At 35.4% G+C, this 27,408-nt stretch overlaps 1 protein-coding gene across 1 annotated transcript in view; it reads right to left on the minus strand.

Annotated features, from left to right (window-relative positions):
* The window catches only part of RFX3 (regulatory factor X3), a 119,476-nt gene that overhangs the window by 22,934 nt on the left and 69,134 nt on the right, over positions 1-27,408 (minus strand). Inside the window, exons 4-7 of the mRNA XM_034072859.1 lie at positions 17,135-17,393; positions 6,083-6,157; positions 2,420-2,601; positions 1,762-1,881 (exon numbers count right to left, since the gene is read on the minus strand). Coding sequence (XP_033928750.1) covers positions 1,762-1,881; positions 2,420-2,601; positions 6,083-6,157; positions 17,135-17,393 — 636 coding nt within the window. The remainder of the gene's footprint in view (positions 1-1,761; positions 1,882-2,419; positions 2,602-6,082; positions 6,158-17,134; positions 17,394-27,408) is intronic.

Raw genomic sequence — 27,408 nt, forward strand, 5'->3', positions numbered from 1 at the left:
GAACAAGTCCAGAGAAGGGCCACGAGGATGATCAGGGGGCTGGAGCACCTCCCATATGAAGACAGGCTGAGAAAGTTGGGGCTGTTCAGCCTGGAGAAGGCTGCGTTGAGACCTCATAGCAGCCTTCCCGTATCTGAAGGGGGCCTACAGGGATGCTGGTGAGGGACTATTCATTAGGGACTGTAGTGATAAGACAAGGGGTAACGGGTTGAAACTTAAACAGCAGAGATTTAGACTGGATATAAGGAAGAAATTCTTTACTGTTAGGGTGATGAGGTACTGGAATGGGTTGCCCAGGGAGGTTGTGAATGCTCCATCCCTGGCAGTGTTCAAGACCAGGTTGGATGAAGCCTTGGGTGATATGGTTTTAGTGTGAAGTGTCCCTGCCCATGGCAGGGGGGTTGGAACTAGATGATCTTGAGGTCCTTTCCAATCCTAACTATTCTACGATTCTATGATTCACAACTACTACATGAAGATAATGTTAAGGAAATATCACCAAACACACCTAGGTAAGGAAAACAAGGGAAATGCATAAGACATATGATGCTGATAAAGAAAATAATAAAGCAAACAATAAAGAAAAGTAGTATCCACTTCTAAGAATTCTAAAAAACATACATATTGGTGCATACATGTGATTGTGAATATGAATGAATGAAATCTGTAAGTGAATGAGTGTAAGTGGGTAAAATAAGCTTGCTTGGGCATTTTTAAAATATTTATCACCTTTTCTTCCCATATAATCCTGTGATAATTTTTGTAACGAGAATTTCCCACATGATCATATTGGGACACATATTTCCACACAAGATAGTAAAGACTGTATAATTTTCCACGAATATGTAGTTAGTGCTGTAACTATCTCTGGAAGTGACAGTATAATCATTTCAGATTAAAGTGGTATCTGAGTTTGAATTTAAAGTCTAAGGTTGTTTTTTCCATGTCCCAATTGTGCCCAAGGCCACAAATTATGCCTACTACACTAATAAGATCTTTTTCAGCGGGGGTAAAAGCTTTAAAGATGTCTTGCTTGTACTATTCTACATCTGAGTTTCATGAAACGACACATCTTAGATATTTCACTTTAGGGTAATATGGAAGGCTAGTGATATCAGCCAAATGAAATTTCAAACAAATGCACTGATTTCCACTTCTCTCCTAAAATTTTCTGTTCAGGATAATTTTCATATGCATATTCATGTACTCTTTCACCACCATAATAGCTCTTTTGTGCCACTGCTTTTGAATACTTCTGAGCTTTCACAGGACCCTCAGGAACAATGCTGAAAGAAAATACTCAAAATCAACTTAGAGGAAAACCATTATGGTCACATTAATTCTTTGCAGGGAGAGGGGATAAACACCAAACTGAAATTAATAATAAGCTGTCTTATAAGCAGTTTATAAATAAAATTATATAGTAATGAAAACAAACAGCAAAAGTTGAAATTTAAACTCTCACTGCTTTTCTTCATCTTGTGGGATAAGAATTCAAGATAGTAGAGTCTGTTCATACATCTCATTTTATTATTGTTAGTCTTCTTTGCAAATTTATGACATTTTCTAGGTACACAATCTTTCTTGTTGCCTGATACATAACTTCAGTGACATCAGCTGGCTATCTAGCAAATTTCTCTTTTTCCACAGCAGACAAGCTTAACAAAAGTTGCATTAGAATTTCAACTTTTCATGTAAGGAAAAGTAAGGCATTATGATCTAGAAATATTAATAAGTACTCATGTCCATTTCATTCTTTACCTCTGTTTCTGCTGCATCGGCTGTTGTCTCATAGCCATATATTGCATGTCCTCTTGTAGTCGATTAAGAGGAGAGTCTGGCTTGACGCGAATCCCATAATAATGATATTTGGAGTTCCCCCTTTATGAAAGAGCAAAAATTAAAAGCACAGCAACAGTAGTTTTATGCATCTACATTACATTTAATTCATAATATACACTAACTGGAAAACATTACTCACAAAGGAGGCCTGACTGTCTTGTTATATCTGTTTTACCACCCTTGGGAAATTCATTCACTCTCTTAAACAAGTATTTTCCAGCATTATAACTCATAATCCACGTTAGTAAGAAAAATAAAATTCAAATACATACAACTTACATACCTAGTTATGAAGAAACACAATTCTTAGTAATTTCCAAACAAAACCCTACATTTTATTTGTACTGATAAAAAGCTGCACTGCTTTTATCAAAATGTAAACACATAAACAGTAAAAACTTATATAGAAGTACAACATCTGGAAAAAGCATAAAACTGTCTAACATTAAGAGACAGAACTAAGAGAAAACCAGTGTAATATTTTATTTATTTTTCTAGTAGCAGACAGGTTTCTATACTCATAATTATTACTTGTTTTGTCTATTATTTTCATTATTTTCATTTGGTTAACACAAACCTAGTTCCAAGTCTTCTGGTCCGTAATCCCATGAAGATTGATCGTATGAGTTTTCCAAAGGAGGCAGCATTTACTGGATCCAATTTGTGTTCCTGACAATGTCGTAAGTAATGGTTGTAAAGGGTACTTCTTGGAAGGCTCACTCCTTCTGCAGTTTCATAGTTGTCTAAAAGCCACTGAAGCTATATCACATACAAAACAGAGAAAAAAAACCCAACATTCTTACTTTATTAAAAATATCTTAACCATACAACACTAACTTAAGAAAGTTTTGAAACCACTCTTCAGGTCTATTAAACAATAACTTCTTCCTTCAGAGGTTCCTTAAATGCTAACTCTACCATATTGCTTTAGGATCTTCAGAATTACCAGGAAGTAGTAGAATTCATTGCATTCTGATCTCAGATAAGTGCCCACTTCTTAAAATGTTTTTGATTCAGTAACATACACCAATATTTGACAAAGGTATCTGTGCTTTGGACACAAACTGCTGGTACGAGAAGAAATACACCAATCATGTATGTAATTCATATAAATTGCAGAAAACAAACTCCTTAGACTAACAATAGTGAGTTAATGTATTTGTAAACCTAGAATATCATACTGTTTTTCTTCGCCAGATGCTAAAAAACATTACAACACTTAACTGAATAGGATATATTTTACTCTCAGATACATATAAAAGTTATTACATATAAGTGAAAGAGCAACCTAGATAACACTGAAAATAGCTGGTACATCTATAAATCATTAGGGGTAAAATTCCTTTTAGTTGTAGCCTGTTTGCCTTTGACTTGCAGAAGGAACAGAATTATATTCTTGGAAAAATATTAATCTTTCCATGTGATTGTGGTAGGTGTTTTTAGATGCACACATGAAAAGTGGTGCACAGTCATGTAACACCTCTGGTTGTCACTAATTTGCAAAAAGATAAAAAGGACAATTTAAAACTTCTAGATTTAACATTATAGGAGAATGTCAAAATAGGTACAAAATAATATAGGTTGAGGATGCATTACAATTCCATTGTTTCAGGGTTCTGATATGCTAAGATTTTCCTTACATTCCTCCAGAACCTGCCATGCTTTCAGTTCCCTGTAATTTTCCCTTAGATATAGCTTGAATGATTCACAAATCTATTTTTTTTTTGTTTAAATTTTTTTTCACCTAAGTATTTATACCAGAATAATACAGCGTTAGTATTCAAGCTTGCTAGCATCACAGATCTTAACAACACTTGGGATTTAATTTGATTATTCGGTGAAAATGCGTACTGAGGATATTTTGTCTCCAAGACTCGCTACAAACTTTTACTCTGATGAGCTATATATTCATACATATTTGTCATAATTTTCAATTTTAGTCCACCAAAGCAGTAACTAGTATTATCAGAACACAAATTCTTAAGCGACAATAAGTATGTTCTATATATGTTCTTTGCAGAAATATTTTATTTTAGATCAGTGTGTAAATTCTGTTCTATCAATACTTAGTGTAACTGACCACGCAAAGAATATGAATATTTTAGTGTGCAATAGCCATGAAATGTTTCAGTCCTGTTAATGTTCAGACCTGTTAAATTGACTGTGACTCCAATTAAGCAGCAGTGTTTATAAAATACTCAAGTAACAACTAATTAAGTCAATTTCATGCAGAAATAAATCAGAAAAGAAAAAAAGAGGAGAAAGAATAAACTCCTTAAAATGAACACAGATGAATTAGGAAAAAAAAAAAATCCCAGACAACCTCACAGATACCATAGGGTGGAAATCCCAATTCCAAACCCAGTATTAAAAAAAAAGATAAATACTAATTATCAGTGAAAATCTAATTAAACAAACAAATTAAATTCTATTTTCAAGCCTCTTAAACCCAATTATTGTTATAAATGCCTAACCAAACCAGTAGAAGAGTTTCAAGAGACAAAAAACTTCCTCCAAACTATCCTTACTTGACTTAAAAGACAGTAAGCATTGCTTTAAAAGTAGGCAAAATATCCACTAAATTTGATCTAGATTGCTAACTTCTTCCAAAATGACCAAGCCTAGGAAAGATGTAGTGACACAAGAACACGTACAGGTACTTCTGAGTTTTTTTTTTCCCCAGAGTCAAAGATATAACACAATCAGAATAAATTTGAAAAAGACAGTCCAGAGAGAAATACCATGTAAAATTTCACAGTTGAATGTGACTCTCATTATTAGAAACACTTTATGAGCAATGCATAGCACCAAGAATGAGTGAAACATAATTTACTGCAGCACAGCAGCTTACCTTGTAATTCTTCTTGGTTTTATACCAAGATTCTGGACTTCATATAAGATAAACACAAACTTAACAGCAGTTCAAGTGTTTCAAGTCTTAACATAAATTTCTGACACTTTGCCTAAAAATGTTATGGACCTTTTAAAAATTACATTTAAAAATAATTTTTATATTATCTATTTTTATTTTCATAACAATTTTGATACTGTTTGTTTGTTTGCAGAACAAGCATTTTGTAAGCATCCAAGATGGAATCTAAAAGTCTTTCTGTGTAACATTTTGTATGACTTTCTGTAATTTGATTTTCCTTTTTAACTTTTGGTGTTTATTCTAAAGAAAAAAAGGTAAGTTCACTTAAAATTTCCACAAAACAAAACTTTGACATAGCTAGACCCAAACAGAAAAAATTCAAACCCAAACCTGTCAAAACATGTATTTTTAATTTGATTTCTGAGGTACAGCCTCTATGACCATATTCTTACATTAAGACAACAAACCAAATTTAAATTTCTTCTGTAAAACTATAAAGGAATTTGAATGTATGTAATTCGTAAACCTGAGAAGGAAATAAGAGGTAAGATGAGTACGAACTAATCAACATGACAAAATATAAACCCACAAATACTAACAGGAAAAAAAAATTCAAGACTAGCAACTTACAAATCAATATTATATTTATATATTAAAAATCAATTTGGGGCCTTTTTCAGTGATTTTAAAGTTACATATAATGGATTTATCACTGTATTACTTGAGATCATGTTTTTACCCAAATATATTTTGGCTTTGTATATTGAAAGGTCTTCACTGTAAGATTTGAGGAGTAAGAACAAAGCAAAAGGCAGCTGGATAATACATTTTTTCTGTACTTCAAATTAAGATAATGCTTTCGATTTTTTTTCCAGTTCATCATAAAGAACTTTAGGACTCTTATGTAAGTCTTTTCATAATAAACTCTCTATTCAGAATAAACAAAGAAACACCTGAAAATAAAGATATTACTTAGGCATGCTGTCTGTTTCTTCTCTTCCTCTTCACATGCTCTAAAACTAATATAGGGTACAGAGTCTTTGATTTGTAGATAACTTTATTTAAAATGTCAAAAGCCATTATTTGAACTTTATTTTGACATTTACACCATAATCCGCAAAACAGTCAAATGTATTAACTTGTCTTAACATAGGTGTAGAGCATGGGAAACAGGTAACACTATGCAATATACCATAAAGACATTTCATCTGACAAAATAAAGCCATGGGAGATGTAGTAGAAATTACAAGCAACTAAGATGAGAAGATTAAGAACAAAAAATAGTAATAAAATAAAACAAACATTTAGAGGCAGGCTAAGCATGCAGAACAAGCAAGAGAGAGTGTATGTGAAGAAGAGACAACTTACATGGCTGTTGAGAAGAGAGCTTCTGTGAGTGGACAGACCATCAGACTTTTGCAGTGTCTCAATCGCCATTTCAATCTGATAATAGATGTCATTAAAAAAAGGACTCAAGACGAGATAGTAAAAAAGCCTGATCAGAGAAGTTTTGACAGATTGCTTACAGATCAATAGAAATGCCTGCTTTATGCCTAGCCAGGGCATATGTTCTACCAAAAGGCTTCATTCTAGAGTCCCAGTGAACACAAACCTCCCCAATGAAGCTGGAAAGGCATTTTGCTTGCATATATACTGCCGGATCACAGCATCAAAGTCCATTTTACCTTTCAGCCTGCTCAGGAAATTAAAAGAGTAGATTTACTGGTGAGCTGCACTGAAACAAAAACAACCCCAACTGAACAAATTTATTAATGAAATAAAAAAAAAAAAATCCCTAAACAGAATTTTAACAAAGACATCCTTATGTTTTCCCTTCAGCTATGTTAGGAAGAGACATCCACAGCTTGCAATAAGAACTGAATTAGAAACAAAACTTCAGCTTTTTGGAATCAGAGAATCAAATCCTAAATCAAATTAATTCAAGTTTTTTCACCATTAACTTCACTGGGACAGGACACCACCCTTACTGCTGCCAGCACCCTCTGAACATCCCCAGCTGTCAAAGAAAATGGAAAGTCAGAAGTTACACAGACTGCAGGATCCAGCCTTTGAAAAAGCAGATTTGTTCAGATTTGCCTTTTAAAATGAAAAGTGAACACAGCAGCACCAAAATACAAAGTAGTATTTCTTCAAATACAAAGGTATGAATACTATAACATCCATTCCCATTCTTTTTTAATATCAATGGATATTTTGATTAGTTTGATAATGACAGCATTAAAGAAAAAAATTAGAACCTAAGCATAATTTAACTGGGCAGCTAGAAGAGCAAAAACAACAATGAAAATGACAGAGACAACAGGATGTGCAGTAAAAAAAAGGCATGCAATTAATTAGCTACATTAAATGGCCAAAATGAAAGCAATGGAAACCACCACTTACACTTTCAAAACTACTTATCATTCTTTGTGTAGACCTTTTTTTAACAAGCCCTTCCTATCTTACTTCAAATATCACACTGCAGTATTAGTGTCACAATTTATCAACATTGGCTGAATTTACTCTATGTATAGCAGAAACTGAAAAACAGTACAGCTGATATTAGAATTCACTGCACATATACAGCTAGCTTCTCCCCTTTTTACAGGGCAACTGACAAATATTCTATTGCAATAACTGTGAGGAATCACTTTTTATTTCTCTTACAGCCGTTCATTATTAGCTACAGATGCCTATTTAAAAAAAAAGTACATTATTAAAAATTAGTATGTAAAAAGAAAAGATACTCCTACATGGTAAAAATGATTTGGTTTTCTTCTTAATATTCTGATTTTGTCTTGCTTTCGTGGAAAATACTATGAGATCAAAGTAGTCAATCACACAGGAAAGATCAAATTTTAAGAACATGCTGCATGTTAAAAATTACACAGCTTAAAACGTGTAAGGTCAACTTATAACCACAGCCATAGAGTTTCCCTTCTTAACATAACAGTAGGATCAAACAACGAATACTGTACACACATTTAAATCTTAATTCTGAATCTTGGATTACTTGTTCCACAATGCTTAGTCCACTGCAGTACTACAGCATTGAAATTACACCTCCTACTGCACATTTCCACTACTGCACTATTCTCATTTTGTTGTTGCAACCTGTGGCCTTGATTGTTCAGAGAATCAAACTGTTAAAAAGTAGTAGTAGTTACTCTTAAAAAGAAAAATGGCATTACAGATGACACACATTTCTTGCTGCCATATTGATTCAATGTGTTTTGGTGCTAAATATTGAGAATAAAAATACACAAACTTTCTTTTTCTGCCATTCAAGGAATTTTTGGTTTTGGGCTTTTAGATTTCACTAGTAGTACCACTGAACACAATGAATTTGTATTCACTTTTACAGCATAGCATAAGCCAAGCAGTGTTAGTCACCACTAAAACATGTTAATTACTTCATCAAGCTCAAAAAATTATGTCATCTATATTTAAAAGGAGTCTTCACCATACTGTACTATGGCAAGCTTCAGGAGAAATTGTTCTTACTACTAATTACTTTGTCGGTTTTAATCTAAACTTTGATAAAATAAACTTTCTGCTTTATTTGACAGATACATATCTCTAATGACAGAAACCTTCCTATGTAGGCGATATAATCACTTTTAACTATTTCTGAGGAGAAAGCATATTTGATTTGAGGACAGATTTTCTAGGGACTTAATTATTCATTTTGCCCTTTCTGAAAATTTCTGGCTACTGCTTGTTTTCCTCTATTGGTGATATTCAGGGATCAGTTCTAGGGTCAGTTCTATTTAATATTTTAATGAATGATCTGGATGCAGGATTTGAATGCACCATAAGTAAGTTTGCTTATGATACTGTACTGGGAGGTGCTGTTGACTCTTGAGGGACAGGAGGATTTGCAGGGGGATCTGGATAGACTGGATCACTGGACAATCACCAGTGCCATCAAATTTAACAAGAATAAATGCCAAATTCTGCAGATAGGACAGAGAAATGTCATTTCTCTGTCACAAATCTAAACTGGAAGAGATGTTTCTGGAGAGGAGCCCTGCAGAAAGGGATCTGAAGGCAGTGGTCAACAGCAGGATCTACACAAGTCACCCAAGTGTCCAGGCAGCCAAGAGGACAAACTGCACCAAACACCATGGCCAGCTAGTCAACAGAGGTGACCAGCTCTATATTCAGCATTTAGTGCAGCCTCATCTGGAATACCGTGTGCAGTTCTGGGTCCCACAATTTAAGATGGATGTGAAGGTCCTTGAATGTGTCCAGAGGAGGGCAACAGAACTGGTGAAAGAGCTGGAAGGCATGTCCTGGGAGGAATGGCTAAGGACTTTGGGCTTTTCCCCTTTGCAGAAAAGGAGGCTGAGGGGCAACCTCATTGCTCCCTACAGCTGCTTCAGAAGAAGTGGAGGGGGAGGTACTGAGCTATTCTCCAGGTATCCAGTGACATGACACATGGGAATGGTTCAAAGCTGCACTGGGGGGTTTAGACTGGGCATTAGGAAGCATTTCTTTACTGAGAGGGTAGTCAAACTTTGGAACAGGGTTCCCAGAGAGGCAGTCGGTGCCACAAGTCTGTCAGCATTAAAGAGCATTTGGACAATGCCCCTAACAACATGCTTTAACTTTTGGTCAGCACTGAGGGGGTCAGGCAGCTGCGCTGGAAGACAGTTGTAGGTCCCTTCCAACTGAAGATTGGTAATGCAGTGGATTTTATTATGATAGTTTGTGGCACAATACAAGAGTCATTTTTAACACTTAAAATTCTATTCTGCATAAATACAAATGGTAGACTGATGCCCTTGCATTTTTAGCAATGTGCAGTGAGAGATTCCAGGCATAACTAACTATATGTATAGCTGAAATGCTAAATGGCAACAAGATTTACATATTTGTTTATTTGAATATGTGACTATTCTTCTCTTAACAAGACTGAAAACTAATGTTCTGACTGATAACTGAAATGTGCACCCCCACTGTAACTCCAACTAAACCATGATAAATGTTACACTACTGGTAGGAACAATAATGGGTTTATATGGCAACATAAACATTATAAAATTAGAGCATGATAGCTATGAAAACTATGACTGCAGACTTCTCTTTCAATTAATTTGCCAACTGAAATACTGCCCTTATACTCTGACACAATTGTTAATAACTAAGGGTACTTCCTGGGGTTAAAAAATTCAACAGAATTATCCCAGTATACACATCTGAAATCCTACAATGTTCAGTCTTTAAGTGATCTATTGATTGGGAAGTTATTAACTGTTCATAGTTTATATCTTAATATTTATTAACATGTTACTAGATAAAGAAATTATGCATAGTAGTCTCTGATGTGTATAGCTAGACATAACAAATACCTATCCCAAAGCCATGCTTGAAAAAGACCTGCTTTCCTTCCAGTATGCAGAAAGAAACTGTTGTGCTAATTAACTAACAATTCAACTAAATAACACAAAGTATTTACAGTATGTTGTTCTGAGGAGGTCAAGACATATGAAAACAATCCACAGAAGTTTACTTAGAAGGAAACTTAGAGGCAAAAAGAGGCTTATAAAAGGCAGAGGCAAGGACGGGCAGCCTTGGAAGAATACAGAGACATTGTCTGGGAAGAAACGGACCAGGTTAGGAAAGCTAAGGCTCAGTTAAACTATAGGTTTTCTATAAACTATAGGGATTCTATAGGCACACTGCAAATAAGACACACTAGGAACAACATGGGCACTCTTCAGAAGCTATCAGGAGAACTGGCTACCCTGGATTTGGAGAAGGCTGAGGTTCTTAATGACTTCTTTGACTCAGTCTTCACTGGGAAATGCCCTGACCACACCACACAAATCCTGGAAGGCAAATGCAGGGACTGTGAGAATGGAGACCTTCGGCCCACTGTAAGAGAGGATCTGGTTCGAGACCATCTTAAGAACCTGAATGTGCACAAGTCCATGGTACCTGATGAAATCCATCTACAGGTCCTGAAGGAGCTGGTAAATGAAGTTGCCAAGCCACTGTCCACTATATTTGAAAAATCATGGCAGACAGATCAAGTTCCCAATGGTTGGAAAAAGGGAAATATAACCCCCACTTTCAAGAAAGGGAAAATGGATGACCTGGGGAATTACAGACCAGTCAGTCTCACCTCTGTGCCTGCCAAAATTCTGGAGCAGATTCTCCTGGAAGGCATACTAGGGCACATGAAAAACAACAAGGTGCTTGGTGACAGCCAGCATGGCTTCACTAGTGGGAAATCCTTCCTGACCAATTTGGTGGCCTTCTATGGTGGGGCTACAAAAGTGATGGACAGGGGTAGAGCAGTTGATGTCATCTACCTGGACTTGTGCAAAGCGTTTGACACTGTCCCACATGACATCCTTGTCTCTCAATTGGAGAAACATCAGTTTGACAGGGGGACCACTCAGTGGATAAAGAACTGGCTGGATGGCCACACACAAAGAGTTGTGGTCAATGGCTCAGTGTCCAGCTGGAGACCAGTAATGAGTGGTGTCCCTCAGGGACTGGTGTTGGGACCGGTCTTGTTCAACATCTTTGTTGGTGACATGGACAGTGGAATTGAGTGCGCCCTCAGCAAGTTTGCCAATGACACCAAGCTGTGTGGTTCTGTTGATACGCTGGAGGGAAGGAATGCCATTCAGAGGGACCTTGACACGCTTGTGAGGTGGGCTGATGCCAACCTCATGAAGTTTAACCATGCCAACTGCAAGGTCCTACACCTGGGTTGAAGCAATGCCACACACTACAGGTTGGGCAGAGAAGAGATTCAGAGCAGCCCTGTGGAGAAGGACTTGGAGGTGTTGGTCAATGAGAAAATGAACATGAGCCAGCTTCAGTGTGCACTCGCAATCCAGAAACCAACCATATCCTTGGCTGCATGAAAACAAGTGTGACCAGCAGGTCGAAGTAGGTGATCCTGCCCCTCTACTCTGCTCTTGTGAGACCTCACTTGCAGTATTGTGTGCAGTTCTGATGTCCTCAACATAAAAAGGACATGGAACTGTTGGAACAAGTCCAGAGGAGGGCCACAGGGATGATCAGGGGACTGGAGCATCTCCTATATGAAGTTGGGGCTGTTCAGCCTGGAGAAGAGAAGGCTGCATGGAGACCTCACAGCAGCCTTCCAGTATCTGAAGGAGGGCTACAAGGATGCTGGGAGAGACTCTTCATTAGGGACTGTAGTGACAGGACAAGGGGTAATGGGTTAAAACTACAACAGGGGAAGTTTAAATTAATGAATTTCTTGACTGTTACGGTGGTGAGGCACTGGAATGTGTTCCCCAAGGAAGATGTGAATTCTCCATCCCTGATGGTGTTCAAAGCCAGGTTGGACAGAGCCTTGGGTGCCATAGTTTGAGGTGTCCCTGCCCATGGCAGGGGGGGTGGAACTAGATGATCTTAAGGTCCTTTCCAACCCTAACTATTCTATGATTCTATGACACTCCACAGCTCTGAAGGAGAAACCAAAGCAGGAGGAGGTCTTGGAGGCAGGAGGCACAAGATCCACAAATCCTCTAACCTTCCCACCCCTCCAGTTAATTCATAACACATAAATGTTTTTTAGGAGTAGTATGAATAACCATTCTTACAGCTCATTTGAAAAAATTAGAAATTATATAATCTGCTTTCTTGTATCTGGAAATGGATGTTTGTTGGTTTTTTTTTTCCACAAAAGATGGCACTGTGCTCAGTTGAAGAAGTCATTAGTAAATGTCTTGCCAGTGTAAGAGATCAGACCAAACGATCTAATAATCCTTTGTAGCATAAAAATCTGTGCATCTCTGACTGGATCAGAAATGGTTTGGTTAGTGCTAAGATGTATCTATCTAAATAAAACCACCAGAAAAGTCTGAGAATGGAGGAGGAAAAAGTTCCTCTCGCAAGAAAGAAATTAATAAATAAAATCTCATCTCAAACTATTTTCCAAGTGATAACCCATCCACTTCTAATGGACTATTTAAACATTTGTTACTTTTTGCTCTTAAAATAATTCTTCCACTAAAATTGTATTATCAGGATATTATATTTACATTGAGCCTTGTTGTTATTGCTGTTCTCCCTTCTTTTATTACAACACATCTTGCACAAGTACCATCCACCCCTTAAAGTTAAGAGCAAGTTTTGCACACTGTGCTTAGTACCAGAAGTTATAATTTGTGTTGATACATTATGCCCATATTACGTGTGCTTTTAGTCTCCTGCACATTTAGATTTGTACTGAAATAGGATAAATTTCTCCAGCAGCATGAGTGGAGACCTCCTGTAGCTGTTCATGGTGGATGACCGGCAACTGTAATTGCAGATTAGTTGTGAAGCTTGTTAGAAAACAAGACTAATAGATGGGAGCCTCTTACCAGCTGACAAGTACAACACATTTATTATTAGAAACTATATGAAATTTTTAACTTTGTAATATTATGAAATATACTCATTAGATAAATCTGTTTCATGAGCAATCTTTAGATTTTTACATATGAAAAAAAATTAAAAAAAATTAAGGTGGTTTAGATTTCATTATTAACATGGCAGTCCATTCTGCGGTTAGTCCTTTAAATATAGCTACCCCTTTTTGTTGATAGCTGCCAATAAACCTAACAGATGACCCTTTCATATAGGTTTCAACATGAAAATAATTTCAAATAGATATCCAGCTAGGGTAAATCGCTTCTTGGTCAATGCAATTACAATTTATTCTTACCATTCCACACATATTTACATGAAAATGGTTGTTTTGGAAAGCTATTTATCTACCTAATATCTTATACAGAAGACCTTATAATCTGAATGCCTTTCTGTTTTAGTGAAAAAATCCTGTTTAGTAGGTAGAGAAATAGTTTAATAGGCCAGCAAAGGATATTGTACAATTATGGTATGAAAAAAGGAAGAAGCAATGTAATCAATGGAAATGAAGTAAAGAAAATACTAACAAATGTTCTAACATAAACCATGACTGTATATAATTTGCAATAGTTCTGATAGTGCACCATTCTTAATATTATGGCTATAAATACACTGCTATTGCCTGCTATACCTTAAGCAGGACAGCTTTCTTGTATGAATGTTTGAAAGAAATTGAAATTAATTAAATCTTACAATTAAAGTATTAGCTCTTTATTAAACCCGAAGCTGAACTCGGAATTACATTAAACTAAGACTCAAAAGGTCTCTGAGTCTCTTTTATTGAATTCTGTATAAACCAAATAGCAAACCTGTTGAAAAGCCAATTAATTTTAAATTCTGGGTTTATCTAAGACAAAGTTAATGAAATTGACCTATTTTATGTATTCAACCTGAAACTGTTTTGTTTGTTTCTTTTAACTTAAGATAGGTGCATCAGAAATAGATAACATCAATAATATAACTAATTTGTTACAGAAGGCAATGATTTGATCAGTAAAGGTGAATAACAACAAAACAAATGAAGTTAGCAGTTGAAAAGACTGAAAAGGACTAGTACCTCTACGGCAAAAGAAAAGAAAGCTCATGATGATCACAAGTGTTAATAAGTAAATACTTATTAATTTCATAGTCACTGTCTCCATATGAAAATTCTCCAAACTAATTCAAACTTTAGAAATCTTTTCAGAGTATTATACTAGCAAACCAGCCTGGATACATTATTTTGATGACTCCAATAAATTTGCTATACAAAAATGAAAAATATTGTGATGGTTAAGATCAAATGAGAATCACAAGTGAAACAAGCTCTACCTATCTAAAGTGAAATCCAAATAAGACACTATGTTGCTCTATTCTGTTTAATTATGCCCTCTAGTAAAATGAACAATCCAAATATGACACTATGTTGCTTTATTCTGTTTAATTATGCCCTCTAGTAAAATGAAAACAGGCTTGGTTCCTTGAATTTACAGTTTAAGTTTAACCTTTTCTGTTTCAATTAACTCTTTAATATTTCAGCTGAGCCTTACATACCAAGAGCCTAAAACTATAAAATCTAACATGTTTTGTCCCACTTCCTTAACAAGAAATGTACTTCTAATATATTCTAATGTCTCACACTTACAGAACTATACCATACATAATAAATAGCACCTTAAAAAACAGAGGATGCTATTTTAATGTTAAAAATGCAATTTAATACTTATAATTTAATTAGCAGTTGTTTTTTCCTATCTTAAAGGTAAGCTGATACAGCAGTATAAAAGTTACTTGGAACAACTAAACCAGGATGTTTCACTGGCACATGAAGCAAGAGAAAGATGTTGCTGAAGGCATGAACCTTAGATATTGATAAATTTTTATGAATTTTACTTCTAATTTTGAAAAAAAAATCAAAATCATTTTGAAGTTGAAAAACATAGCATGGAGTTTTGATATAATTCAAATAATTCTAGGACACCCAACTTCAAGGTACATCTACTGCTCTTCATTTGTCTTTACTTGGTGCATTTAAGCCTCACTTGATTTCATATTCAGTTAAGTATTTCCACTGACTGAATAGTGTTGCTCATGAATAAAGGAAAACTTAGAGCACGATAATCAAAACACAAAAAATGCATTTGTTCTTATCTGATTAAGGAGAAAACTAGCATGATCTCTAAACCAGGAAATATTTGTACTGAAATCTAGAATAATTTAAAACAACTAAGAAAAATAGGAATATTGTTACCATTTAAGTATAGTAATTTCAAATTTTATATTTTTTAAGAATGACAATTTCAAATTTCAGCCTACCTAGAAGACCTATTCCTTACTTAGAATCATAAAATTATAGAATTGTTTGTGCTGGAAGGGACCTTAACGATCATATAGTTCCAACCCCCTGTCATGGGCAGGGACACCTTCCACTAGACCAGGTTGCTCAAAGCCCCACCAAACCTGGCTTTGAACACTGCCAGGGATGGATCATTTACCGCTTCTTTTGGGCAACCTGTTCCAGTGCCTCACAACTTCTGTCTACAGAAAATTATCTGTTTTGCCTGTGCCTGGCAATTATAAAGTCAGGTGAAAAGCTACTGAAATATCTTCCAGATAAGTAAAATGACAAAGTACTTTAAAGGAAAAAAAGAAAACAATGAACTTAAGATCTTGGTTTTAACTGAATGAATCTGAAAGAGGAATGATTTTTTTTTCAGCAACTCTGTTCTTCCATTAAAATAATGTAAAATACACCCAGAGTTTAATATACACTTTTTTGATTTTGTAACTTTAATATAAGGTTCTCTGATGCTAGCTGAAGGATTTCACTATGTTACTGGTTTTTATACAATTCATAAATTGCAACCTTTTACAATATATATTTTCAGAAAATAATATTACACAGGTTTTGGATTAAATAATACTTTTTATATTGTACAGAAACCTTGTATTTATCCATACCACCTTTGTATTTATTCATACCACCTTAAAAATCAAAATAGCGATTTTGTCTGATCATCCAAATTATCCAATGCTATCATAAATATTCACCGTAATTCCAAATAGAAGAATATTAGATTTTTATTCATTACCTTTGGTAAAAATAAAGTCTCCTTTGGGTAGTCATAAATCTACATTGTTAATGACACTTTATCCCCCTCACTGTTTTCCAATTCTTCCCACTGTTATGTTTCACAGTTCTCTTCCCTATTATGTCCAAGTCTCTACACTGAGACTAGAATACGCAGAAGAACTAGGTAAAAGTATTCACTAGTGCTATGCAGCAAATGTAGCCTAGGTATAAGCCCATTTTATAAGCTTATAATCATCATATAAGCTGAAATATAAGCTGATTGAGTAAGCTTTCAAGGGCAAGCTTTGTGTTTAAGTGATCTGTCACAGAATGCATCCTCCCACAGTACTGTAAACATTTCCCCAGATTTTTAATCTGGAATAGACTTTGGAGACATACCATAGGTTAAGTAAGAACAAATTGTTAAAAGGTAGTATCTGAGTATTCTGAACAATTAGAAATATTTTGGAATAAGCTACCAAGCCTACAATAATATTAAGAAAACAAACCAAACAAATGCAGGGAAGTTAACATGTAACATTCATGATTTATCATTTTCATCTAACATAGTTGTACTCAACGACACTGTGGTTTTCTTAAGTTTCCATAATAAATACAAAATTTTATTTCCTAACCTAACAAATATTCAGCTCAGACAAACTACTGAGCATTCCCAAAGCATTCACTGATATTGCATGAATGTAAAAATTTAACCTGTGAAATGTAAATATCTGCAAGCTGTCAAGAGAAAGGCCTGCCTTCATGTTTAAATTTGCACATTATTTTTACTCCTGTATCTTACTTTATATTCTTAATACTAATTTTACAAAAAGTACTATGTAGTACTTATTCTGACAACTCAATAGTGCTATACATTCTGTATTGAAAACCTTGAGAGTCTGCAAGAACATCTGAGTAGCTAAGAAATTAGTGTCAAAAATTTTGCATTAGTCTCAAATACTTACTGTTGCTGGGGAGGCCCGTGTTGTATGTGTCACTGAATGACCAGAATTTTCCATTGAATTGCCAATCAGATAGGTCCCTCCTGAGCTGCTAATGAGCTGTCCTCCTGTGACACCCATTTGAATCCCTCCAGTGCCCACCATGCTATGAGACGAGACCACTGTTGTCACCTGTGCAGAACTTCCTTGAGTATCAAAATAATTTCCCCCAGTGTTTTGGCTGTACATCTGGGTTTCTGTATAAGGGTAAGTTGTTGATCGGCTTCAAGAAAAAAAAACAAAAGGAAAAGAAATTATTTGTATTGTTCATTTAACTGAGAGAAATGTTATAATTCTAGAAATGTGTACAACAGCTGCAACCAAATTAAGTAAGACTGGCAAACAACCCCTGCCTCCTCAGAAAAAAAACATTTAATCAAGTCAAAACACTAAATAAATAATTCAGCAACAATGTTAAAACCATGTATCCACCAGACCTTCCAGAAAAAATTGTGAGTCTTACACTGAATTGAGGAAGGTAATGGAAGTAGGACAAAAATTGAGGATTCAGGTTTAAGAAAGAGCTCATATGATTCCTAATATATTGCAAAGCAATTTATAAAGTTCCATACTTTTTATCTGACAATAAAACTGAATTTTAGTCAGATGTCACATGTTTTGCCTACTGTGTATGTAGCAGCACTTCAAAAAATTGATACAAATGTCAGCCAAGAGAACCAAATGTTCGAGAACCCTACATGATCTATTGTTTTTAAATTCATGAAAGTTCTTGGCTGAATCTTGAAATTCTGAGTTCACTGGTATTTTTGGAAATGCAACTATTTTTACAAGATGAATTGAAAATAGGATATGAATTCACATTGTGATGAAGGAAAAATAATTTAAGAAATAAAACCAAAACAGAACTATGACTTATAAAAAGGTCACAAACATGAAAGAAGTTAAGAGGATGCATTAGTAACATTTTTAAATCACTTTAGTAACATTTTTAAACCACTTTAAACTCTGAAACATTAATGCCTCATTAAGCAGTTTACCCTAACAAACTATTCAGCTATTGAAACCTTCTATCATTCTTTCATGTTATTAATCATGTATCTCGACTCACTACTCTTCATAGTTTATAATCAATTTACAGTTTTTGAATGTGTATTTGTTCACAGGTACTAAATTTTTATATTCAAATCAACTTATTTCAGATTTGTTAAATAAATAGCATTCATTATTTCAAAGGCCAGATGCCTCATTTTGGAAAAACCTGTTTGGAAGTTTTATCCTGTTTCATGCCTGCTAAGCTTTGTATCTTGGCAAGCATAATGATAGAAAGGTCAAAATACAAAACAAGTCAGTTTACTCAAACAACAACTTTCTTCTTTAAGCATAAAAGCCTGTAATACTGCTTGCAATCAACAGGCAACACCATTTTTGAATTCAAAGTTTTCTACTGACTTGGAGCTGCATATGTTGAGATGTACCTAGTCCAAGTAAATAAATTTTAAAAGTATGATTCAGAGAAAACAGAGAGGTGACCAGTCTCTATGTAAGTCTCCAATTTGTTTAGTATAATCAAACAAAACACAAAATCACACAACACCATGCAATTAAACAAGTTCAACAAAAAAACAAAACAAAACAAAACACTTTTGTCCCAAAACACAACAAAAGAAGGAAGCAGTATCCGACTCTTATGCGGTAAGCTGGTCAGTCTTTTTTTTTTTCCCTTTATATAGACAGGGATTAATTAGTTTCTTATCTATATATAGAAAAGGCCATGGCAATTTACTATTTGTTGTTATGGCTTTTTAACTATGAAAACTTACACTAGAGTAAGTAGTACACAATGGGCTCAGAGAGAACAATTACTTCTTTAGCTCTAGTAAACTTTTAAGTAACTCAAGAACATACAGTACCTTATTAACAACCGAAGTCAGAACTTCAGTTGTATTCACATACAGTTTCTCCCTCCCTCTTCAGAGACTTTAGGAATCTCAAATCTTTAATCTTAAAATCCTAAAAGCTGGTGTTGCATCTGTCTCAGAATTACGCAGTTTACAGAATGCAAACAGAGCTATGCAGCAGAGGACAATTTAGGAAAATGTAGTGATGTAAGGTCAAGGGAAGCAATTCATGCAAATGCTTATCAAAGGACCGTGTGTTGTAATTTCTGCCAAAAGAGGAAAGAAAAACCTGGTATAATATCAGGTATCAGTATGGAAAGGAAAAAAAGACAACACTATTTTTGGCAGTAAAAACAGACATGGCTAGAAGAAAAAGACTGTCTAGAAGATGTGAGGAGAACAAATCTCACTTGCAGAAGTGGAATTAAAGAGGCAGTTGTTTAAAGCAATGGCAAACCTCACAGAATGCTCAAAATCTCACAAGAAAATTGCAGCACAGAAATTGTGTGTAAGAGACAAAAGGAAATGCTTGTTTGCTTTTCCCTTGTTTAGATCTGTGTATCATGTATAGTTTCTAAAAAGGACTGATTATATAAGAACACCTATATCTGCATATAACAGTACTCCTTATCAATAGAGCAAGAACAACCACTGGGGTACAGAAGCGTACACACTCCAACATAAAGACACTCTTCCCTTTATTCTAACAACTAGCAGGTTCTTCTAGAAAACCTGACTACTGGAGATGATTAAGCAAACCTTCAGCAATAGAGACCAGTAGGGTAAAGTGAGATAAAACCATAACAATTAGATGCAATAATATCTGCAATTTAGCAAAGAGCTTTTTATTAACTTTACCAAAATACAAACAAATTCATCTGGAAATTAAAAAATGTAGCTGGGTTTGAGATGATGTTTTGAAAGTAGTGACTCAAAATGGTCATTGCATATGATAACATGACCTCTCAACATTAAACTGTAGCAAAGAAGAAAATAAGATGCTATATACTTTCTCAGATAATCTGTCATATACTATACAGTCAGTTCTTTCCCATTGCAAAGGTCGTAAAAGCCCTCCTAGCTCTTCTTTTCTTTGACAGTTGCATATAAAGATGATCTAGGGATGAAACTCAATGCAACTAAAGTCTTCTGGCTTTTTATGAGAACACCAAGATGGTATCTTATGGCTTGAGATACATGGTAGACAACAGAATAATTGTCTTGGTAGAGAACAGATAGTTCCTTCTGTCAAAACACTGTGACATTCAGTGATTACTAGAACATGGCATTAGAATGTTCATCACAGTTACTAATAAGTTTGAAATCTAAGTAATTAGGCTGCAGAACCCTAAGTTTCTAGAAGGTTGTGCAAACTAGATGATGCTTACCCTGAAAACAAGTCAAAGTCAGACACTGCGCAAACTCAAGATTAAGCAAGCCCAGAACATGTGTCCAATGTTAATCTCCCACTGGAAATTAATGAGATCATCATGAGTTGAAGTAGGATTGCAAGGTACAGTAATTCAAGGCATCACCTATTATGCCTTATTGCTTACATATATTTTATAACAACTTGAAACCCCAGCACTATCCTGTAAACTAAGTGCAGTGTTTTGCACTATATTATAGACACTAGTGTAATGTTATTGAGCTTAACTTTTAGATATACTTTTGCCTCTTCAAAGAAAGGTGACAAATAAAAACAATGGCACAGGGTTAACTTTGTTGTTACTCTCCCTTAGTTTTCAGCATACATTCACACATAAGAAATAATTCACAATTTGTGTAAATGTCAAGGGTCTGATCTATTGACTACTACAAATCAGTGTTACTGCCATGCCACCATGTCTCAAGCTTTTAATATGGGCTGATTGTGGCCACAGATTTTCTCTGAGCAAGCAGTTGATGGGACAGACTTACCTTTCCTATATTTGTATTTGCTTAGTTCCCTGCAGACTTAGGGTAGTTTTATTCACGTCTTAGAAATATAAGCCTTGTTGAAAGATTTTTGCATTATTGTGTGTTTTAGAAAAAAAAACAACCAAACCCTAAAGAGATTTATTTTTCCAGGAACTGAGAAATTCAAAGTGTACTTAAAGAAAAAATCTCAAATCAGGTTAGAAGTTCAGGCAGTGCAGTTTCTATTTGTTTTAATTAGATTTTAACTTGAAATTATATTCTAGTAACTTCTGTGTCTTGCAAAATAAGTAATTAACTACTGAATTCTAATCACTAACTGTAGGCACTGACTTGGAAAATTCAAGTCTTGGGTAAAATGCACATAAATCTATTTTTTTTACTTGAACTTATATACATATAAGTACGTATATATTTATATACATGTAAGTACATATAAGTACATATACACATACGTATAGTGTAAGATGAAATACCAGCATCCATTTACAGTGGCTGTACAAGAGCAGCATTTTAATTGAAACAATAAAGCCATTCAGCATAATTAGATTAATTTTTTATTATTTTTTTCTGTAATTCTAATTCAAACAAGCAAGTTACATAATAATTATTATCTTCTTCCTCAAGTAATAACCTCAGAATTACTCTTGTGGGTTTTAGCACAGATTACCTATATACATCAGCAGGCAGGCATATAAGTATTTTTCTGCTGTCATTTCGGTATTGAAAATTAGCCTTTTATGATACTTAATTAACTACGGAATTATTTCATGGAATATAAATATGATAAACACTAGATGAAAACAAACATTTCCAGGTACACTGTTATTTATATGCACAGTAGCTAATGCTTATGATAATGCTATGTTGTATTGCAATATGGTAGAAAATCTCCATGCATACAAAACAAGAAAGTCTTTCACAACAGAAAAATATCCTTGAACTCCTTTAATATTTTGATTCAATGCTATCGGCATAAAGCTGGTAGTGGGCTTCACAGAAACTAGAGTGAACAGAATCCTTTTTCTAATACTGAGTGAAGGCCTTATCACAGCCAATGCATTGGTGCAGACTCTGGAAGTGATATATCATAAGCAATGGGAAGTGCCATATGCCCTAACATTGACACAACAGAACATGATAAAGCAGTCAAATGATAATGGAGAAAGCTAAATCATCTGTCTCCTACAGCCCCCTTCCTCCCACAAAGAAATCTACTCATGCACCTAGAAAATTTATTATGGGGTTTTTAATAACAGATTAAATCCCAATAAAGTAATACCTTCTTCAAAAAAAGCCTCATCAATTGACCTAAAGACAAAGACGGAAGAACTGACAAGACAGCAAGTCATTGTTTCCTTTCGCCTATCCACGCTTATCCATTGAAACTGCTAAAATAAAAGATCAAAACCTACACTAAGAAAGGGCAATTGATATATCTATAGCCAATTTCATAATTCAAAGTAATTTCCTTTGTAATAGTGAATAGCTGACCTGCCTTATACATATACATTTTTTCTATATGGAGAATTTATATCATCCAGAAAAATGCTTTAAAAAAACTTTCTAAAATTTGCCTAAAATACAGTTGCATTATTCCATATAAAGAAACTCTTACCAGTCATATTCAAAAGTTAAAGTATGTTACTGACAGTAATTCATTATCAATAACAAAGAACTGAGGTCTTTAACATTCAGTCCAAAATATTTTTCCACATGGAAACAAAGCAATAAAGCACACTCAAGGCACAGCTGCACAAAAACTCAGTAGACCAAGGAACAAAGTAAATGACAATAGAAGAGAAATGTTATGAATTATATTCTCAGGACCTGTAAATTAGACAGGTAAGGGAACCTTCGCAACAGACCTCTAAAAATTCTGTTGAAGTACTGCAGACCTGTAATCCAAATAACATGGTATTACCACTGTTAGGAACCTGTCACAGCATTTGTACTAAATCTGCAAGATCTCAAGACTTGGGTTTGTCAGGCTTCCTTTGTCTAGACTTGTCTATGCTAGCCTAGAGCTCTGTCCTAGCTTAGCTGTTAATAGTAACTGTTGAACAATCGGGTAAATGTTAAACTGTCTCTGTTTTAGATTAGCTTTCTACGATTGTGTGGTATAAAATGCCTGTTAAAATGCTAATGCGTTGCTCTAACTAACAGACAGTAATATCAAATAGCTATCATGTGCAGAATAAACAATGACCCTAGATCAAAAATGTAGCAGAGGATCATGAGCTGGAGTGACAGTATTCAAGAAGTGGCCAGCAAATGTAAAACACGCTATATACAGTAAATTCAAATGTAACATGAAAATTGAAACCAATGAAGAATAATGTGGGGACTGTGATAGGAAACATATTAACATAGCTGCACGTGGACATAGTGCAGGTACAGAACAGCCCCCAACAACATCATACTTCTCCAGGCACAAGACCTGTGATGGTTGTAACTTGCTGTAACTCCTTCTCAGATGAAAGTCACTGACATTAGTATGCAGAAGGGTAGTAAAAGGATAAGCATAATATCAGAGACAAAACATGGATTCTAGAAGTCCTAGGAAGAGAATAACTTTCTTGATAATGATTCTTTGATTTGACAGTTAAGATTTTAATTAAAGTCATAGCAAATTCTTGGTTCAAGATGTCTTTTGCCACATAAACCACACAAATGGTAGCAAAAAAAAAATCTGTGAAGAATGTGATTTGGGCACAACAGCAATTCTTGGACAATCTCAGCAATTAAAATCCTCTTGGCCACACCAGAATTATCAAGTAAATGGCTACATTTGATTAAATGATTATAATTAGAAGAAAGTTCACATCTAGCACAGGGGAACTCACTTGGCTTCCTCATATAGGTGCAGCCATAATATTATCTATTCTAAACTGCCAGATAAGCCTATACATGCCATTGCCATAACTGTGCATTTTTGTTTCAGAATATAGTGACATGCCTGACAAGTAAAATTGTTATTAACCAGACATAAATGTAGATAACATAATTCAAATATCCTCATATTATACAATAAATGTGACAAGTTGCAGGTTACACCCCTTGAATTAAAACTATGCCTCCAATAATACTAACAACAAATAACTTTTAAGTGTAGACAAATCATGCTATAAAATGCATGGGAAGATTTGTGTTACAAGAATGCAACAGTTACACTTGACAAAGACTGTGAAAACTGATGAACTTCTTACCTTTGGACTCAAAAGATTCAGGTAACTTTCCTTATATATATTCTAACTGCATCCTTAGTTGCTATCATATATGGACTTTAATCAGTGCTAGGTTGCAAGTGCTTTTTTTGACATAAAAAAATAAGTCTTTCATTAGATATGCTGTAACTTTTATTCCAGAGATGCCTGTACACTGAATTAACATCTTCACCCTAACTGTCAGTTGCAGTCTTCTTATTCCATTGCTAGAGCTGTACTGACAACTTGATAGATTATGGAAGCACCCTATATCTGATTTTGAGTTATAATTAAGATTTTGATTTAGCATTATCATAAAATAAATCAAACAATTACAGGAAACCAAGCCAAAAGAGAAACAAGTGATCACTCTAGTCAATCACGTAATTTACAAACCTAATTCTATTTTCTGAAAGTGAAACAGACAATTTCTGGAGTGGGAGTAACCGGACAAACTGCCTCATACACAATTCTGTGAATCTGTCAGGGTCTACCAGGCTCATCTTTCACAGATTTCAATATGAGGAGTCCCTGTCCATGGCAGGGGGGTGGAACTAAATAATCTTAAGTCCTTTCCAACCCTAACTATTCTATGATTCTATGAAGAATAGAAAAAGATGAACTGCAATCTGAACACTTGCCTAAATATTTTAGCACGAGAGTCTGGCCTCTGTGTTTTCTATCACAATGGGACTCAACAGCAAATAGAAAAACAATTCTTCAGCTTCTGAAGGAAGCTGGTCATCAGCAACCTAGAAGGACATTCTCCTTCACCTGTCAAATAAATAGCACTATGTCATGTAATACACTGAATCAGAGAATCATAGAATCATAGAACGGTTTGGAAGGGAACTTGAAGATCACCCAGTTCCACCCTCCACCCCCCTGCCACTGGACACCCTCCACTACAGCAGGTTGCTCAAACCCTCATCCAACCTGGCCTTGAACACTGTCAGGGATGAAGCATCCACAGCTTCTCAGGGCAACTTATGCCAGCATCTCACCCCCATCGGAGTGAAGATTTTTTTCCTAATGTCTCATCTATTTAATAACTTCAATTAATTTATATAAATTACATTTTTCCATTATTAATCTGGAGTCTAAAAGTATAGGAGAAAATATGCTTCACAATATATAGTCTTAAGAATTCTGAGTAGAAACACAGACTCGTCTGATTCTCCACAAATGAAACTATACTCTTTAGAGAGATTAATGTTCTCAAAATAATTAAACAACAATTTGGCTGCTCAGAAAGTTGCTGTTCACAACAACATGGGTAAATTTTTCTTGTATAGTAGGGAAAGACAATCTAGGTTAGGCTCGCTTGCTAAGGAGAACTTTCTTACTGTGTTAAGGAAGTCTTTTGTATGCCATTGACTGATTTTGCAGAAACTGACAAAGTGATTTGTGATTTAGATACACATTAAAATCATGGAAACCTTAAGGTTTGTACGAAGCAGTCAGTAACATCTGGTTCTAGTTTTATGAAGGACTGTAAATAGTCATGTAGTTCATATCTCAAACAGTGCCAAAAGTGGGTGGGCCCCCAGCTCACATAAGAATTTACAAGTGGTAACTGAAAAGAGAAACCTCAATAATAGCCTTTTTAAGAAAGACCTGTGTTGTGGCCACAATGAACTCATGCTGCCACTGAGTGCTGTTTTGTGGGACATGCTAAACTTCAGTCCGAGTCAAATGCAGCAAATGGCATATTATGACTGATATCCCTAACACATTTTTCTTGATCCCTTTGGCAGCAGAGTGCAGGCTGCAGTTTTCTTTCACTTGGAGGGATATCTAGTATACCTGGAATTGACTGCCCCAGGGATGGAAACAGTGGTCCCTTTTTCCCTGTACATGTTAAAAACCAGTTTTGGCTTTTGCAGTTACAAAAATCAAGTAACAAATACTCTAACCAAGAATAAAGGGGCCCTGCCTCCAGTTAGGTGGCGACAAGGGACAGATGGGTTTACTGGATTGTGTGAACTTGACTGCCTGGCACATCAGCCCAACAGGACACAGCCCAGATGATAGCATTTGAGCTGGTCTGAAAGGGTCAAAGTGTGAAAAAAAATGCTTTACACCACAGGCAGGGACCACAGTCCCATACTGGGTGCCAAAAATGACCTTTGTGATTTAATCCCAGCTGGCAACTAAGCCCCAAAGAGCCGCTTGCTCCCTTCCCTTCTGGTAGGATGGGGGAAGAATCAGAAGGGCAAAAGAGAAAACTCATGCACTGAGATGAAGACAGTTTTGCAAGTAAAGTCATGCATGCAAATAAAGCAAAAGAAGGAATTAATTCACTGCTCCGTGAGGTAGGAGGGGAAGGCCAGTGCTCAGCCACCTCCAGGATAGCAGGGCTCCATCACACGTAATGGTTACTTTGGAAGACAAACATCACTCCGAACATCCTCCTTTCTTTCTTCTTCCCCCAGCTTTCATTGTTGAGCACAATGTCCTGTGGTCTGAGACACCCCTTTGGTGTATCCCCAGCCTACTCGCTTGTAGGGTAGCATGTGAAGCAGAAAAGGCCTTGGCTACGCATAAGCACTGCTCAGCAAGAACTAAAACATCCCTATTGCTATCAAGGCTGTTTGTAGCACAAGTCCAAAATATAAATACAATACAAAACACAAGGCCAATAGCAGCGGCTATGAAGAAAATTCTCTCTGTCAAAACCAGTACAATGAGGAAGTCTAATGCCTATTTAAGATACACTGTTTAGGATTTAAAAGTTAAAAGAAAACATACAAGAAAGTAAATGAAAAATTAAGTACGAAAAATGAGCTAGCAGAAATGACCAAAGTATGCTTCCAGTGTTAATGTCAGAAGTCTCTGATCCAAATAATATTGCTCTTTTGAATCACTTTTGGATTACCATCAACAAATAAGTACCTGCAGAGAATAAAGAAGCTTTCCAGTAACAAGGCAAAAATGGTAAATTAAAAAGAGAGGTAGAGAAGCTTCTTCCAAAGCAACATGATCCTACTTTGATGTCTGAGCCAACTTCAAAGCTGGTGCTGCTCTAAGTCAGGGATTAGACTAGATAACCTCCAAAGGTCTGGTCAAGCTTGGATTATTTTATATTTCTAAGCCTGCATATTGGAGAAAGGAATCTGATGATTCAAAAGCATGTTCAAGGAAGCAGGAAATGAACAATAATGTGCAGAAAAGAGGCTACTGAACAGCAAAAGGAGACAGCATTACTCTCCTTCTGCCTCTCCTCATTGCTTTGGAAAAAAAATCGTATTACTAC

The sequence above is a fragment of the Melopsittacus undulatus genome, chromosome Z (assembly GCF_012275295.1).
Source record: "Melopsittacus undulatus isolate bMelUnd1 chromosome Z, bMelUnd1.mat.Z, whole genome shotgun sequence".
Classification (NCBI taxonomy): Eukaryota; Metazoa; Chordata; class Aves; order Psittaciformes; family Psittaculidae; genus Melopsittacus; species Melopsittacus undulatus.